The sequence below is a fragment of the Cebidichthys violaceus genome, unplaced genomic scaffold (assembly GCF_023349555.1).
Source record: "Cebidichthys violaceus isolate CVI_PGR_0920_01 unplaced genomic scaffold, fCebVio1.0.p SCAF_10, whole genome shotgun sequence".
NCBI lineage: Eukaryota > Metazoa > Chordata > Actinopteri > Perciformes > Stichaeidae > Cebidichthys > Cebidichthys violaceus.
In genome coordinates this window covers 1,550,001-1,568,279 of record NW_027176263.1, presented here as the reverse complement: position 1 = coordinate 1,568,279, position 18,279 = coordinate 1,550,001, and the positions used below count along the sequence as shown (strand labels likewise).

General features: G+C 39.9%; 1 protein-coding gene across 2 annotated transcripts in view; it reads right to left on the bottom strand.

The window, feature by feature from the left end:
* Positions 1-18,279, bottom strand: part of grid1a (glutamate receptor, ionotropic, delta 1a) — a 195,390-nt gene that overhangs the window by 53,237 nt on the left and 123,874 nt on the right. For both annotated transcript variants that reach the window (XM_068719898.1, XM_068719906.1), the window contains exon 4: positions 16,115-16,320. In XM_068719898.1, coding sequence (XP_068575999.1) covers positions 16,115-16,320 — 206 coding nt within the window. The remainder of the gene's footprint in view (positions 1-16,114; positions 16,321-18,279) is intronic.

Sequence of the window (18,279 nt, the reverse complement as noted above, 5' to 3'; positions counted from 1 at the left end):
GAAATAATTAGACATGATGCATACAACAAAGGAAGTCACTATGTCCTCTTTTCATACCTTATCTAAAGTGTTCAGATCTGCGTTACATAAGAACAACAGAGAATTATACGGTCTTAATTTTAGGTGGGTGTTTGAGCCAATGTAGGTTGCAAATTAAACAACAAAGATGATCTGCACAAATTTAGTGAAAGAGACTGTTGGATATAGGTAATTATAAACATACAGGTCACCTGGAGAAACGTAAAGATTTACAAAAGTAACAACCGGACAGACTTTTCATCTGGACATAAACCTAGATGAAACCCCATTGTCCAATTCTAGCTGCTTTATGAACCACTTTGTTTGGCAAGCAGTCTACAGGAGATTAAGCAACAAATTGGTCAGTTAAATTCAAGTTTACCAATTAGCTCAATAATTGCACTGCCAAGAAAATGAGAGGAAGAGATAAAAGGAAAGCCAGACAAAGAAAGAAGGGCATGTAAGGCTGAAATCCTACTTGTAAAATATGTATAATCTAATGCATTACACTTTTCAGCCGAACACAGGTACATACTGTACAAGGAGAAAGGGCAGGAAAACCTTCACTTTTATTCTGCAGTTCTCAAATGACACCCACTCTTTGTAGTTTTGGATAATACTTTTCACCACCTCTCTGTTGTAAAGAAGATTGCATTTCGTGCTCTGTGGGGGTTGTCCTGATTATAACTAATGAGACAGCAAATGTGTATTTTCAAGCAAGTCTGGGAGACCCTAAAATTGCTAATTGTGTTTATTTACTTGGGGTAAAATCACAATGTCCATGGTTGAATTTTGCACCTCAGAGATTTTGTCATGTTTTGCCAGTGTGTGTATGTGTGTTTGTGAGAATGCATTGAAAAATGTTTATCAGGAGATGTGAAACATATAGAAAATAATCAAGAACGCATTATGAAAAGTTGTAGGGATGCCCCAAGAGTTTAGAACGGCAGATGGTTGAAAGCAAAAGTAAAAAAAAAAACTAAAAAAAACATTAATTCACAGATTCATAAAATACATTTCTAACATGGCCCAATTTTCAATTTGACAGAAGGCTTGTTGGCATGACAATGTTGAAATATTTTAATATTTTAGCCCAAAACTACGTTTAAATTAAATACGAGTTCACGGGTAAGTGTTGGCACAAAAACATCAAGCAACATTCTTGGCAGAGTGTGAAATCCGATGTCCCCGTGTGCCCATTTACACATTAGCATTTACAGTGATTCTCTCCAGAGTGCTCTTTGGGTTTTTGCATCAAAATCAGTTAAGGATTTTATTCAACGCTCGCAAAGCAAAGTAAATCCGCTAATGCAATTGCAGAAGCACTCACAGACTTATGAAACTCCCACAGGCTAGTGGGAAAAACTCTTGTCTGAGCAGCAGGTTTCTGCACTGAGGTGTTGATGACCTGTTGTGCAAATAATAGCCTCACAGAATGATTGTGTCTATAATCCACACTAACCATGAATATGGATGTGTGGGAATCTATAGTCTTACAATCTACCAACCCAAATCAGAAAAGGCGTCAACATCAAGCTATTCTGGTTATTTCCTGAAGACATAAAATGGCCGATACATGAGAAAGATACCAACAAATTCCAATATAAAATAATTTATCTTGCTGATATAACTTTGGAAAATCTCACATTTCTAAACTGCACACTTTCCTAACCAAATTATGCCAACTGCATATCTTTACATACAGTAGGTATTTATAAATTAGATACATCCAGTATATGGTTACATCTTTCAAATGTGGGTGTTAACACAGACCCGCGAAGGAGACATCAAAGGAACACATGAATATGCATGTGCACATGTTGAACACTCACTCATACATATTTGTGTAAGAGCAAAATAAGGACACGAATAGGCGAGCAAGTAAAACAGGTAAGAGAAGGGTAATAAGGAACACGAAATGGAGTTTGTATTTATATTATTGCCACTGAGGCCTTACTTTGATTTAACATTTTCTCCAGAGCTTTTGGGTTGTGATACGCTGTGTCCTGGGTACCAATACAGTACTTGTTTTCCGGGTGGTTGGCTTTGCAATTACCCTTATAACTCTTACAGTATTTTGAGTCTGCCACCTGGGAATTGGACAATAATTCTGAGCCCACAGCAACAATTTCACAGAGACAGAACTTTTCGACAATATTGTAGAGTTTTGGTATAATTGCATCTCGTATTATGCTGCAGGGAGACACATTTACAGAGTAATAAAGCTATTAACATATACAGACAAAGTAACTGTGTTTTCCTCATTCCAATTTAACAAGAATACGAACTACACAAAGGTTATGAAAAAACGTATCTCTACGACACAAAAAACAATTAAATTAAGCATAGAGTGTGCACATTCTAACCGACCTTTGTGCTCTGACACTACTGTTGGCTGATTTACTGAAACAAAAAGAGAACAGCAGACTCTGAGAGAGCAACTCTGCTATTTAAAGGACTTCTGACACTTATGTACAACTCTAGAGGTCGCCAGATAAATGAGATAGACTTCAAAGGGTACTTTTTACGAGGTTAACCGGTTTCCCTCCTGAAGAAATAGAAATTGCCCAAGAGGTTTACCGTTTCAATAATGCTAAGCATGACTCATAATCGCAAACATCAATCAAAGTTTATCACCCTCTGTCAAGACAAGACTTTGTTTAAGGTGCTGCCGCTGAAATACATAAACTGAGAAGGATTTTTGCTCCACACACCCGGCTGTATTAAACATTCCCTTTTCCTACTGTGCACAAGCATAAAAGACAAGGTTAGAGTGGTCGCAGAGGCCAGGAAGCTGTAAACTGTCATTTGTTGTTTTCATTATTTTCCTCATCATCATCATGATAGTCACTTTTCCCCACTAGCTACATCAGCAAAGCAATGTTACAGTTATTTACCCTTTGAAGGCATTTCCCCACATTTTAAAAAGTCCCCTGACATTGACTAATATGAAGGTATAAGCCATCACCTCAAATACACCGCAGTTTTAATTCTACAGCATTACTTATGAAAAGGAAAATTATTTATGAAAAGCTCTTTAACTTCATCAGATGATTCATACGCATGCAAGTAATAACAATCCATCAAGTAAAGAGCTTGCCAACTGCCTCGGTTTCAATTTTAAAACCAGAGTTTGGATACACAACCATTTCTCTTGATTATTCCGCCCTCCCATGAAATATGTACCTGAAGAGGTGTTTTTTATTTTTTTATTTCGTTGGAGTAACTACTGTGTTACAAAGTGCTGTGCTGTTGGAGGTAACATATTGTATGCATACTGTAGGTGAACACGTTCTGAATAGATGAAAGTCAGGGACACAGAACGTTCCGAGTTTCTCACTAGCTCTCAAGAGTACCATTAATTGATCATGGGCTGAGAGGGAGACAAGTATTATTTACCTTTCAAATTGTTGTGTTTATTTATTATTTATTTATTATCACACAAAAATTCATTTTTCCTCTGTGTGCACTACAGTTTCTCTATGTTGGCTTATTATGGAGAACAACAACCACATGGATTTACTGAATCTATTTGTTGTTTAAGGCAGGGATGGTATTTGAAATGATTTGTTTAAGTATACAGGGCTACAAAATGACACTTGCACTTACACATCTGCTACTAGTATTGACCAGCTACAACAACGAAGCTGGTATTGTTTACAAATTGGGAGTCTGTGTGTGAGTCATCATGGTAAAATGTGGTCCCGGGGACACCTACTGTAGCGGGAATTACCACAGAACAGTCTGTGAACAGTCAGAGATGCAGTCGTGAAACTTTACAGACGTGTAGTTCAGTTCTGAAGAGTTTGAAGATGGGTTTTGTCATTGCAACAGGGGGCAAAGGAGCCCCCCCCACTTTACGCCCGTGGCCCGATTTAGTGACACAAACCTTTACAGGTGTGTAGTTGAGATCAAAATGAAGGCCAAGCGCAAAGATGGGTGTGGTTCGTGGAAGGGCGCCAGAAAAAGGAGGCTAGGAAGTGAGGAAGGGGCAGACGGGAACATCCGGTTCTGAAAGGTGAAGTCATTGCGGAAGTGCCTTAAACCTGCATTCTCTCTACTGGCATTCAGGGGGTGACTCCTCTGGTTGTAAAAAAGTAGTCTGATTGTATAAAAGTCAATGAGAATTTGACCCTTCTTCCTCCTTTAATTTATTACTCCAGGAAACATTGAGAACACAATTTATGGTATCAATCACTAGTGTTCTTCAATACAGCATGATGTTCATTTAGAAAGTTATGGTCCCATTTATTGTCAAAAAGACTATAAAGCAGAGTATGCTTGAGGGCGTGGCTACCTTGTGATTGACAGCTCACTACGAGAGCTGGATAAGGCGTCTCTACCACGGCGTCATTCCTCCACAGTCCAAATATGGTCACTTCCGTTCACTGATTGCCAAAAAAATAAGATGGCGACGACCAAACTCCAAGATAGCGATGAACAAAATGCCGAACTCTAGGCTTCAAAACCAAAGTCCGCTAACCAATGGGTGATGTCACCACGACTACACAACGACTTCATAAATACAGTCTACAGAAAGGGGCCATTAGCCCCCCAACTTTACGCCCCAGGTCAGATTTTAGCATTTGTAGGTAGGGTATATTATTGTTTATACTGTACACATTATAGTTATTATCTCTATGAAACTAAATTACTGCAGGGGAATGAAGACCACTAAAGAGTGCATGAATCTCGACCATAATAAATCAGTCTGTAACACAGCAAGAGATGACAGAACAAATAGAGAATATTACAGAAGAAAACAAGTTTACAGAGAGGGTGAGGAAGAGAAATGGAGACATAGACAACAGCATACAGAGCAATAAGAGAGGAGACATAAAGGAGATGAGGGGGGGGGAGGGGTGGGCGCAAGGGCAGAAAGATAAAGTGCTCATGTAGAGAAAAACACAAAACCATTAAGATGGGAAAAAATACAAAGAGGAAAAGCAGGAATGTCCTGTAACAGGGACGGGAGGGTAAAGAGATACAAAGAGAGAGAGAAGAGGAGGGGACAGAGGGCAGAGGAGGATGAGATGTAGGACAATGATAGATCGTTTTCTGGCAGGCTCAATTTGTCACGCTGTTATTGGGAGGAAAATGGAATAGAGGAGCAGCAGTGAGGGTCAGAAGGAGAGCACAGGGGTCCAGAGGTGGGAGAGTTAAGCCAGGAGGCGGCCACGGCAGCGGAGGGTAAGAGAGATAAACTCCACGCATCTCTTCACCTCTGGCCTTCAACAGATGATCAGTGAGGTTACAGCGCTCTGATGACTCCATCCCAGTAAGCACTGGGACACTGGTGAACTAGTTTATGTTTAAACATGATTTCAATATGTGCGCATTACATTTGTATGCGCCTTTGACATAGAATGATATCATTAGCTGCAGGTTGCTGGTGTGTTGGATGGATAAAGACACATTATATGTATTAAAAGGGGCATACAATGGCAATAACAAACAGCCCATTATAGGTAAAGTGTTGAACTACTTTGTTGAAAAATCTGTAAATTTGGGGATACTTATGTGTACTACAATGAAAGACAAGTAGGGAGTGCAGCTTTAACACGGACATGGGATTTGACACTTTTTACACACATGAATTGCATTTAAAGTTTCTGAAAATAATATTTATCTAGTGTCCTTGGATAGCCTTTCTGACAAATACAAAATATTGCAGCTTTACATAAACTAGGAATTAAATTCATACATAGACAATATGCAGATTAGCAAAAACATTTTATATTGTAATTCATAACTTAGTGTACAAATGCATTTTTTTTAAAGGGCCCATTATATGGCAATTATCATGTTCAAGCTGTAGCACAACTGAACCTAAAGTATGTGTGAATTATAAATGAGGGCATCTCCCATTAGCTAAAGGGGATTTTCGTCAAAAAAATAATGCAATCAGTAAACATGATTAAATTCTCAGACTGAGCAAATTGTCTGTTTATACAGTACAGATAATCTTGATGCTGTATAGTCTCTCACTCTGTGTCCTCTATTCAAAACGTACCTGCAATCCCCCTGCTAAGTACTGGCCATCCCTAATGTGATGCTTTGTTTGTCACCTCCATAAACTCCCAGCATCCAAATCCAAATAATGCCACTCAACTATTAACACTCCGTGGCCTTCATTTGTACTCTCGGTCAGTCTTCGGTGAATCTTGACGGTGGCTACAAGTGTGTTTTTCTATGGCGTTTCAGGCTGAGAGGTACTTTTCTGGCTTTGTAATTAGACCTGGTCTAACTCATTAGCACTAAGGCAGGGGGGTGTAGACAGAACTGGCAGTGATAAATCTTGTGAAGGAATGCGGAGTGAAGCAGTGAAGGTGTGCACGTGTTTGGGCATTCTTCTGCATGAATGCAAAGGATGTTGTTTGTGCCAGTACTACGCTCCCCTGCACCAACACCATGCTCTCCGTGTCAGGTTAATGAGTCATGCTGGGATAAACACTTCCAGGTCATGGCCAGCTTTATTCCATCTGAGAGGGGAAGTCCAGGTGCCAAGGCACAACTGTGCTGCGTTCAGGAATATTTAGAAAAATGTGAGGGAAAAACAGTCCAGGGAAAATTTGCACAGGTACAATAATCTAATGATTGATTGTTTTTGATATCATATTTCAGTTTCTTAAAACTAAGAAATGCTGTCAAAAACGGAAGAAGTAGTAAACACTGGGTAAAAATTGTAAAAAGGAATGAAAAGACAAAGTACTTGGCAAAGGATATGAAGACAGGGGATATTAGCTCTTACTGCTGAAAAGGTGCTGTAGGTGTAAAATCAACCTTTTTCGATCGTTTGATATCAACCTAAAGTGCCAGAGATAATAAGAAGTAACATTTGAAATGAAAACATGGCACTAGAAATGAGCAAATGTTTTTTTTCTCAAATTCTGCCCCCCTTTGTAAGTCTGCTGTGTATTTCTACAACATTTACTAAATGGTATTCACCTTAACATTCAAGTGGACGCAATCTAAAAATACCATTTTTTTCAGTGTTTTCAACCTGTGACATTCTGATTAACATTTCTTTGTCCTTTACAATTGTTTTGTCAGAGTGAAAGCTAACTGTCAAGAGGTGTCTAACGGCTTTCATGTTGGAAAGATGTGTGTGAAGAAGAAGTGTGTGTGTGAGACTTGCATGCTGATATGCGTATATGTGTGTGTGTGTGTGTGTGTGTGTGTGTGTGTGTTGTTCTTCCACAAGCTTTCATGTCAATGGCACTGAATTACCCAACCAAGAAATGCCATAGTCTTTTTCCAAAGCGACCCATAATAGCATGTCAACTCAGACCGCTTGTAAATCACCGTCCACAAGCGTTTGTGACATTAAGACGGAAGGAAGGGTCCTTGGCATCAAAACACAATTCCCAGCAAGGGCAAATGTGTTTATTGCATCTCACACTCAACTGTCACAAGGGTCAATCTGCAATTCATGGTCTCATGTCTTGACAAGTGAATCCGCTTCCAACACTGGAACCTTGTATGTCATGCAATTGGTGCACAGATGTGACATTTTTTTGTGGAAGAAGTACTCGTATCTTTTACCAAGGTAAAAGTAGCAATGCTGCTCTGTAAAAAACTAAAACTCTTACATTTAAGATCTTACTTTATTAAAAGTAAAAGATTTTAAGATCTGTATTCTGTAAGATCTGTATCTTAAGATCTGTATTTTTGTATATTATTGGAATATTATAATTGCTGGGAGATGTAGAGGGTAACAAGTGCAATAGTTTCTTTGACATGTAGTAAATTAGAGGTATAAAGTTGCATAAAACTGAAATACTCCATGTTACTATAATTATTAAGTTTGGTTTCTGACAGAAAGCGTGTCATCTAAAGAGAACGCTAGCTGGCAGAGGGTTGTGTGGGTTTACCTCCAGTTAGCAACAGTAGCTAGCTTCTTCCTACGAGCAGCCAGCCCAGACGCTGCAGTAAACTCAAGTTTTGTATTTATTTGTGGTTGGTTCAAAACAACAACAAAAAAACAAACAGAGCTGGAGTTCATTTCTCAAAGCAATAGCTAACAGTGACTTCAATTTTGGGTCTCATACTCTCACGGTTGAGCAACACCAAAATCAAATTGATAAGCCCCGTCCATAAGAAGGAACTGCTAATGACTGCTAAAGAGCATACTGCTTAACTTCCGGCACCCCATACAACTAAAACAACCTCGAAACTTTACTTAAGTGTCTTCCTAGAAAAACAATGTATAGACTCGGGAAGTTTAGTTTATTCTCTAATCTGAACACAGACACTATGTCCAGTACCGTAACGGAAACACGTGAGACCCCCCCGCAGAATAACCCTGAGAGCCCCCCCCCCCCCCCCCCCCCCCCCATATAGGCAAGATAGGCTGTCAAAGTATAACTTTAGCTACGTGGTAATGTTAGCTATAGCAAACAGTACAACACCTGTCTCTTCTGACAGATTAGTGCATCCTTCACCAGCCGGTCGAAAAATACTTGTTATTTTTGGAGGTTTGGCATTCAATTCAGCAATTTTCTGTTTGAATTCCGCTTTTGAATTTGCGTTTCATTTCCTCCTCAGGAAAAATCAGTGCAAACGTTACTGAGTGAATCAGTGCTAACGCTAGCTACCTATTTGCCGTGGGCATGCCGGTCTGTGACCTTCTGACCTATGTCGTCACGTCACTAACCTAGCTAACAAAGAAAGCACAATTAAATATATTTTTCTTTATTTTTATATCAACTCTGGAAACACAGACAAGACAATAAGGCCATAGTGTGCATCCCATGTCAATTTTTCATTTTTTTTGGAGGTGGGTGGGGGCCACGCGAGCCCCCCCCCCGGTGCGGGGCCTGCGGGGTAATCTCTACGGTTCTGACTATGTCCATTCGCTAGCTGGACTAAAGCTCACTAAACTCGCTGGTTAGAGTCGTTAAATTGGGGGGGAGGGGCCAACTTTGAATGTTGTGGAAACCGCAACGGACAAATCATACTCATTCTGCCTTTAAGGTAGCACCTTTAACCACTGAGGCAAAGTCAGAGTGATAATATTTTCATCACAGAGCATGACATCTAAAATTGGGTGGACAAAACGCAAAAATGGAAGGAGTTATTTGCTGAAATAAATCATAGTAATAATAAAGCCAGATTTGATGGACAAGTTTAAGTTTTTCTGTGACAGAGCAAGCAAATAAAACCAGGTTTCAATTCAGCTAAATAGCTGACCTTGACAGAGTGCACAAATATATCCTTAGTGATGACATTTATATGACCTTCTTCCCTTTGAAATAAATAGTTGGACGTTGAAGATGTTTCAGTTGGCAGAGATGGTGCATAAAGTGGCAGTTTCAGGAAAAAATCACAATACTCAAGGACACCAGCTAGAAGAAAGTACTATGAATCCACTACGAGTCTAGCAGGGGAAGGTCATCATTCAATCTCTTGAATCAGTGAAGCACTGCTGACACATCTGGACATGTCTGTTGATAACACAGCTTTTATTTAAAATCGAAAGTTCAATTTACAGAAACAAGTTCAACTTGTATCATATAGTTCAAGGTATCCTACTGAGACACGTGACACTATCATGCTGGCAGGTTTCAGGACAAAGTTGAATAGTGACGTATGTACTCTGAGAGGGAGAGTTTAATACAGTATAAGACACAGTTTTTTTAATTGTTGGCCCCAACACTACACTTCCTTGGGTCCTCAGCAGTACACCCGCCAAATGTGAAGTTAATCAGATGAGCAGTTGTCGAGAAAATCCAAGGAAAGGCATACAGACAAATACTCCTTCCATTTGTTAGATGATAATTGGAGAACAGAAAAAGCTCTGGAGGAAAGTTTTTAATTCAGGTTTATAAAGGTAACGAGGCACAATCTAGCCTTTGGAAGGGAAACAAACTGTACTTTCTTCCAACTGAACTCATTTAAACTGTCAAAGTGTGAGTTTATTTTAGGTTTATCATCAGTGTTGGAGAAATGTATCATACCGTTCTCTTAGTTATAACTTGTATTGCTTAAAACCTGCAGAAATGCAGACGAGGCCAACCAGACTAATTTAAAAGCTAATAAGAAATTATCTCATATCAAAGGTATTTTAGCATTTCTTTCTTGCTGTAGTGTCATCCTGATCTCACCATCGGCAGACAGAGGAGGACGACATTTGCGAAGGGGGGTGAAGGGAGAGGAGACGAGATAATGTGTATATATACTATGTTTTGTCTATTCATTGTGGTTAGACCTCCGAACCATCCGTGGGGAAAGAGCTCTATCCATTCAGCTGAATTATTATTAGTGTCTGTTCAATAAATATGTTTTTTTTATATTTAAGAGTTTTCTCATCACGGTTATTTCCCACAGGGAGGTTAAAAAGATTTTTTTCCACCACACACATGTGCAACCTGGGTTGCATTCACACTTTCAGCGGGTCTATCTAAATGAATTAAAGCGATCCATATATATCCATACCTTAATTATCTCTTCGCACAGAAGTCATTTTTATCCACCGGTTTTAAAACCCTCCCTCTGTAAATAGGTACTGTCTGTCAGATATAATACTCAGTTCCAGTGTCTCAGCACTCATCTCTTTTGTCTCTCTTCACTGCCATCTCTTCCATTAGATTTCACCCATTACTGTTTCACACAGAAGTGCTTTATGTTCGATGAGCTCCCCATCTCATTCTCATCTATGACCTTTCCTCCCTACATCCATCTCCTGCTGTCCTGTATTTTACTCCCGGCCATTGCGTCCCTCTTTTTTGTGCTCTCTCTTTCTTCCCGTCTCCCTCTCTTTACCCTCCTGCCACCCTGTGCAGCATCTCTCTCTCCCTATCACGTTCCCTGGCAGCAGGCAGCAGCGCTTGTCACTCTTGTAGCACGGTGTGGCTGCGGCACAGGAGAGAGGCAGACCTCACCCGGCCTCTCTGCTCCATCCATCAACTGGCCTGCACAGCTGGCATGCCAACTGACGCCACCCATTCCGTTTCCATTCACATCAACACCTCTAGGAGGCTACTGTCCCGCAAGCACAGAGAGACAAGATGCAACAGAATAAGATATTATTAAATTATTAAATTAACAAGTTAAATAAGACATTTAACTTGTTTTACATTGCAAAAGTATACACAGACCAACAGTCTCTCTAGAATGGATAGCTGTAACTTGGAAAGGCTTGCTTTCTAATAAGAATACACTCTTAAATGTTCAATTTAACCTGAACATACATTAGTCTTACTAGTAAGGCATACTATTTATTTTAACAATCCATATTCACAAGAGGTATTTCAATTGCTTAAAGTATTTTAATCAATGCTAGAGATGTCTCCCAAAGCCAAAACCCAGAGAGCCAAAAATCTAATTTGGGTGTCTGCAAGATATATAGCTTGGAGCTTTACCGTTGACAATTAATTAAGAGTGAGTTTGGTACGTCATAAAATATGTCACGTTTTTGTACCTAAATGTGCATCGTTTTATATAAGTGATTTAGCAAATGCTCACTAATACAGCCAAGGACGTAGAAATGGAACAGTTGAAAGCCTAAAATTCCACTTTATGATGCTCTAAAAAGCTTTGCGTGACTCAAGTGAAGTTTCCCTATCATAAAGGGAACAGAGAGTTGTTGGGTGTCAGGAACGGGGTGGCACTGAAGCTGACAGAAGACGCTACATCCTCTCAGAGCCAAAGTGAACGAGACACGAGATGGCAACTGTCTGGACGGGAGAAGGCGAGAGCCCAGAATTTCAGCATAAAACCGCACACACTGTCAATGACATACATCCTGTTCAAAGTATAAGAAATGACTTTGGCCTGAGAGTAGACTGGGGAAGTGACAACTGACTTGTGACAGAATATGTAACTCAGGGAAGTAGAGCACTATCAGAATGGAATAGAACAGAATAGACTTTTGCTAATGCACTTATGTCCTTTAATGTTAGTCAGGTGAATTTGGGATTAAAGAATATATGAATATAGTCCAGCTATGTTAATACTTTGATGAACTGTCGGCCTGACAAGGGTGCCTCTCTTTCATCCTTCCAATGCAAATTGAGACATTTTTCTCTTACCCTTGACCTTGTAGAGGGATAAGTAAGTAGGCATGGACAGCTTATGATGAAAATGAGCCTCTAGGCAGAGACAGACGACTCACCCCCCTACATAGGAACAAGAAACCCAGACTGAGAGAGATGTGGCTGTCATTTGTAGTCGTTTTGTGTCTATGTTGTCGTTGCGTTGCATCTCTTTGAAGCCATTGTGTGTCTCTTCGTAGTTGTTTTGCATCATTCTGCGGCCATTTTGCATCTCTTTGAGGTAATTTTGCATCCTTAGAGGTAAATGTGCATCTCTTTGAGGTAATTTCACATCTCTTTGTGGCCAATGTGCATCTTTTTGTAGTCGTTTATGTCTCTTTGTAGTTATGTTGCCTTTCTTTGTGGTCATTTTGTGTCTCTTTAAGGTAATTATGCATGTTTTTGTGGCCAATGCGCATCACTTTATAATTGTTTAAGCCTATATGTCGGCCTGTTTAATAATCCATGCATGTCAGTGGGTATAGACAATGAATGCACAGTACAACAGAGCAGAGCAGAAGTAAGGAAGAGAAAATAATGGAGCACACATATGACAAATTCGGAGAAGAGCCGGAAACAGAGCAGGTCTCTGTGGTAAGCGGCACGGCTACCCTGCTCTAGTTGATGGACACAGCATAGTTTCACTAACCATACTAAACACTGCCTTAATGCTTTTTTGTCACACCTTGCACAAACCGTCAAGAACACCAATACTATAAATCCTACTAATTAACCACATTTCTTCACATTCACGTTACCGACTTCCAGTCACCATGGCAGCTTTACTTTTTCTCTTATGCTGAGACACTTCATGAGGACTTAACCCTCCAAGGCATCATCATCCTTCTCCATTCAGATATTAGCAGATTTACATTTTCTCCTCCAGTATCTCTGGTGGGGAGTGTGACAACAGCTACTGTACCAAAGTATTAATGAGGCTTCTATGAATTAACAAATCTGCACCACATGTAATATATTTATATATTCACAGCAGGGTTTGAGAGATATGCTCCAAGATGCCTCCTATTAATTGTATAAGTAATGATAAAGAATATACCATAAAAAGTGTGTGGAAACTAAAACAGAATTCTTTGGTGTCGAGGGAAAGACCAAAGCAGTTTATAATTAATGAAACTTATTTGCCTACACAGTAAATTCACTTTTAGATTTTGACTGACTATTAGTTTGTGGCCTTTTTCTACTATATTTGCTCACAACCTAAAGAAAGTTAATCACCGCAGATGATTGGAGATATGCAGAGATAAACTGAAGTCCACAGAGTGTAACATCTTTTTAAAACGGAGACAATTACGCATTCTGTATTTGTATGACAAGTGTTTTTAAAAGTACTACATTTGAAATTCAGCTGCATTAATATAGCTGCAAACAACTATCTGTGATGTAAAGATATAGTGGAGTACCTGAGCAGAGAATGAAGTCACGCTCCCTCTCTGTGTCTATCCCTCAATCATAAATATGCTCGGAATTTGGAATTTAGTCCCTGGGAGGTTTCAAGACAATAATTTGGTTATGGGGCGACTGTGGCTCAGGATTTCGAGCGGGTCATCCACTAATCGGCAGTTTGATCCCCGGCTCCTTCAGACAACATGTCCTTGGGCAAGATACTGAATCCCAAATTGCTCCCAAAGGCAGTGCCATCAGTGTGTGAGTGTGCTTGAATGTGCCCATCAGTTTAGATCCTGGTGGGCAGGTGGCACCTTGCCTGGCACCCTCTTCCATCGGCGTATGAATGAGTGTGTGAATGGATGAATGTTGATAGGTAGTGTTAAGCTCTTTGAGTGGACGGAAGACTAGAAAGGTGTGATATGAATACAAGTCCATTTACCATATACATGGACAGGATTGCAGTACATACAGCATGATAATGTCACGTGTCTCAGAAGAAAGTGTGAGAAGGTCTTTTCTCTTGTTGGAAAACCTTCTCCCACTTTCTTCTGAGGGTGTGCTCGATATATAACACTAGTTTTTTTAAGCAGTAATATACTGTGGAAGCAAGAAGTTTTAAAGAACATATAAAGTATGAGTAGGCGAAAATGAGAAATACTGTCTACTCCCTCTAAATGGATATATTTCACATCATTCGCTGCACAATATTTTAATTCTCTGCATTGTCTATTTTCGGTACAAGTCCGGGCTCCTTCTGCTGATTCATGACATGAAATGTGTGAATCTCACTTCTTTTTTTTTTTTATTGCTTATTCTAAAATCAACTAATTTTGGCCTCAGACTCGGTTTAAACATTTTAATATTTTGCTTTAATGGGAGTTGACCAGCAAATATGTTGTTAACATGATGCCTAGAAAGTTGACAAACAAACCATCATAAATTGTTAGAGACTATCACAAGTCAGAATTTGTCTTCTGGTTAACACATAGGAATAAAGGTAATAAAAGAGCAGAGATTTCAACACGGATAAGACACGGTTGAGTGCTTACTGTTAAAAAGGAGATGTAACTTGTATCTATAACCCCTTGTCTACTGTCCTGTATTTGAGGTCCATATTGTTCATTTGAGTTGGAAATCTTCAGTGTTGTATCACTGTTTCACTGTCCTTGCCAGACGAGCAGAAGATTAAGTATCGGACTGTGACGTGTTTATTGGGCAGAACAAGACACTTGGGTTGCTTTAATGTTGCCATATTTTTCACTGTCGGGAACACTGTCAATGCCACGCAGGTTTGTTCTTCAATCATGCCAAAGCACGGCGGTACAACGTTATTCAACATGGTTATAATGAGTAAAACCCCTACAGATGATCATAGAAAAACCTTCCACTTGTGTCTGCCCTTAGTGGGGAGACCAAAGGTGTTCTTTGTTATCATTACATATAACCTAATTATTTTTAGTTTACTAGAATTTAGGGCAGTCATGGACACAGCAGTTCATCTCCCGTGAACCATTTTGAAGAGAGGGCAGCTGATTAACGAATAACTTTTGAAACTTGAGGGAAAAATGTGTACTAAAGCTTGAGTTGGATTCATTAACTACTTCACCTTCCTCTGATTCAAACTGTTATAATTAGCAAACGTGATGAGGAGAAGCTGGCTTCCATGTTAGGATAGCATGAGCCAGAGATAAACAGAGAAACAATGAACAGAAGGTATTTCGGTTTGTCTTTAGATTAACCTGTAAAAATACATTGTCTGTCAAAACTGACACCAATCTGCAAGAGAAGGCAGATTTAACGAACGCTAATTAGCTGAAATAACGTCCAGTTGTGGAGTTTTGGGAATATTTCTTGCCGGTAGTCAGAGACAGTCTAAAGTGAATCCTTCATTTCTTCACAACAGAAACTTATCTGATCAAATATACGTATATTAGTTTCCCTTTTATTTTCAGTGCATGGCATCATCCCCAATACCCATTTAGTTAATTTTGTTTGATTTTTTTTTTTATTGTAGTAACATAACAAGAAGATGTACAGTAAAATAAAGAATAAGTTCTGTTTTTTAAAAACAACGCTGAAAATAATCAAAAATAATTACCGGCTTACTAATCAATTCATCAAAGTAATAATCAACAGATTACTCATTAATCCAAAAAGTCTGTTGCAGCCCTAGTATGAGCTTAGAAAGATACAAATCATCTGTGGCTGTGACTTTGTTTGTACTTTGCCTGGGGTTATACATAAGGCTGTGGATTTGTGCTACACAAGACTCATTTCGCTGGCAGTGCAGTGCAGGCTGAATGAATGTTTTACTATCCAGGGATATATTTGTAACATTTGATGCAGAATATTGGCACTTGAACGTGTTTTTATTTTGGCCAACTCAATATCCAAGGCAACACACACTGATCTCTGTCATCGGTTTTGGGTCAGAACTCGACACGGTTGAGAAAGACAGCCGCCTCTTGTTTCATCGCTTTAATAACTGAAGGTTCTTGTGTGGTTTTAATGATGAGTTCCAGGCGACAGGCAGACGGGTTTCCCTTCATGGGTCATCATTATTATTGAATATATGTTTTCTGCCTGGCTCTTTCCCTGTCTAACTGCTTGTGTTGCTGACTGCTTGATGAAGAGAAGTATTAAACGTAGCCTACCTGGTGGATGAACACCTGTGCACCACGAGGGCTCATGAGCAACACGGCCCGCCGCAGAGTGTCCCGGTACCGGTTGAGCTCCTCAGTGCGCATCGTGTTGAAGAGGTCAGTGAAGACTCTGCTGACGTTGCGGTCCACCCTCTGCAAGGACACATCCAGACCAAGCCGAGACGCCTGATCCATAAAGGTTTGCAAACCCCGGATGTCTAAAGGAGGAGAGCGAATGACAGAGAATGAGTGATCTAAACATACGTTAACGTAAACAGACAGAGACAGAAAAGGAAAAAGAAAAACTTGAGGCAGGTGCTATGCAATTCTTTATTCCTGGAGCATTTAATCAGAAATGTGGGTAAACAAACTCTAATTTCAGCACCTGCATGCACTCTATATTTTCAGGCTTTGTTCCAGGGGCTTCGAGGCAAGTTTCGTTCATTGCTCCTGATCTGAAGCGTGACAAAACACAACAAGCACTCCCGTCTTTCGGTTTCCTAGAGTTTACAGGATATGAAACTGCAGGCAGGTGTTGCTGTCCCCAGAGAAGTGTGCGTGTGTGTGTGTGTGTGTGTGTGTGTGTGTGTGTGCGCGCGCGCTATAGGAAACCATTCATAAAAAGTCACACAAATCAAAGGTGATGTGCAGCAGAGGGCTCACAATAAGCACACCAATCCCAGCAGCCACAGGAGCAGCAGCCCAGCATGTGCCAAGTCATGCCGCATTGTTAAAGAGAGGTTAGGCAAAATCGCTAGGGCCAGACCTCTGTGTGTGTGTGTGTGTGTGTGTGTGTTTGTGTGAGTATGAGTGTGTCTAGAAGGATGGATGGGCGGGTGGGTTATCCCCTCTTGCATCTCTGGAGATTTGATGAGTCATCGCTCTTGTGCTCAGAACAGACGATATACAGAGGGCTAGAAAGGAAAACTGGCTTAACCATACATATAGCGGCATAAACGCACAATACACACACAAACCTACAATATCTAACAAGTGGTAATTATGTAAGTTGATATGCCACATCATTTTTAGATGCTCTGGGCAAAAACTAGAATTTAGACGAGTAAAGCCCTTGACCTGGTCTGAGCAGTGAAGAACCACATGGGTACATGGCCCGTGTCTCCGTCTTTAGCTTAAGGCAAAGTGAGACAGCACTATGACTAAGTACCATATGAAGAAAATCATAAAGAATTAGACGCAACGTTCGATTTTCCCTGCCATTGTTATATTGCAATTTATTTTGGGGGGTAACAAACATTCTCACTGAATAAAAATGTTCAAAGGGCAGAACAAAACATGAAATTAAATCATTCATCATTTTTGAAGCGTCGCCAAACTCTTACTGCAGCACTCTTTGAAAACTCTTTCCCTTCCAGACACACACACACCTCTTTGTATTCTTTGTCTCCAAATTGAAACAGTTATCCTTGGTGGTGTTGCTTTGAATACAACGGGCAAAAGCTGAACCTCTGTGTAATCCCTCCTTTTGTTAGAGCACAAACACAATTTGTAAGTTAATCATAGCTCCTTCCCTCCTGTCCCACGGCTGGCCCATTGCAATTAATTTGGCCTACAGTATTTTCTATACAACTTTTAGCTGCAGCAACATATGGTGGTATCGACTATATACTAAACATATAATCTGATTTCATATTTAACGTGTTCTTCAGCGTGAAGACTGAATAAGCAAACATATAACGAACTCATGGACACAAATAAACAAGTTGTGGAGTTAAAGACGTTTATAGCTTATCAAAGAGGCTTCGTCAACATCATTATCACACCATTATTTCTTTGAGAGTCCTAGCATGAATGAAGGTTGTACAACCAACACAGACGCAATGCAACATTAATCTTGCAAGGCCTTACTAGTACCTTGAATAACAGTGCTGTTTAGATTGAATAAACACAATGAGAGATCTAAAGAATTGCTCAAAAGACACAAACTATATTCAGTAGTAATACAAAGTGATGCTGCTGTTGACTGAAAACCTTGCATCTCCCAAATGGGAAATAGAAGAAACATACTGTAACAAACAAACAGAGTTTTTAATCCGATGAGGTGTCGAGGGAAAACTTTCACGCGATAACTCTAGGACCCCAATAGAAATATCGGACTTCAAAGGCAGCGTTCCAAGCCCGTAGCAGGCTTTTCCACGAGGCAACCGTGTCAGCCA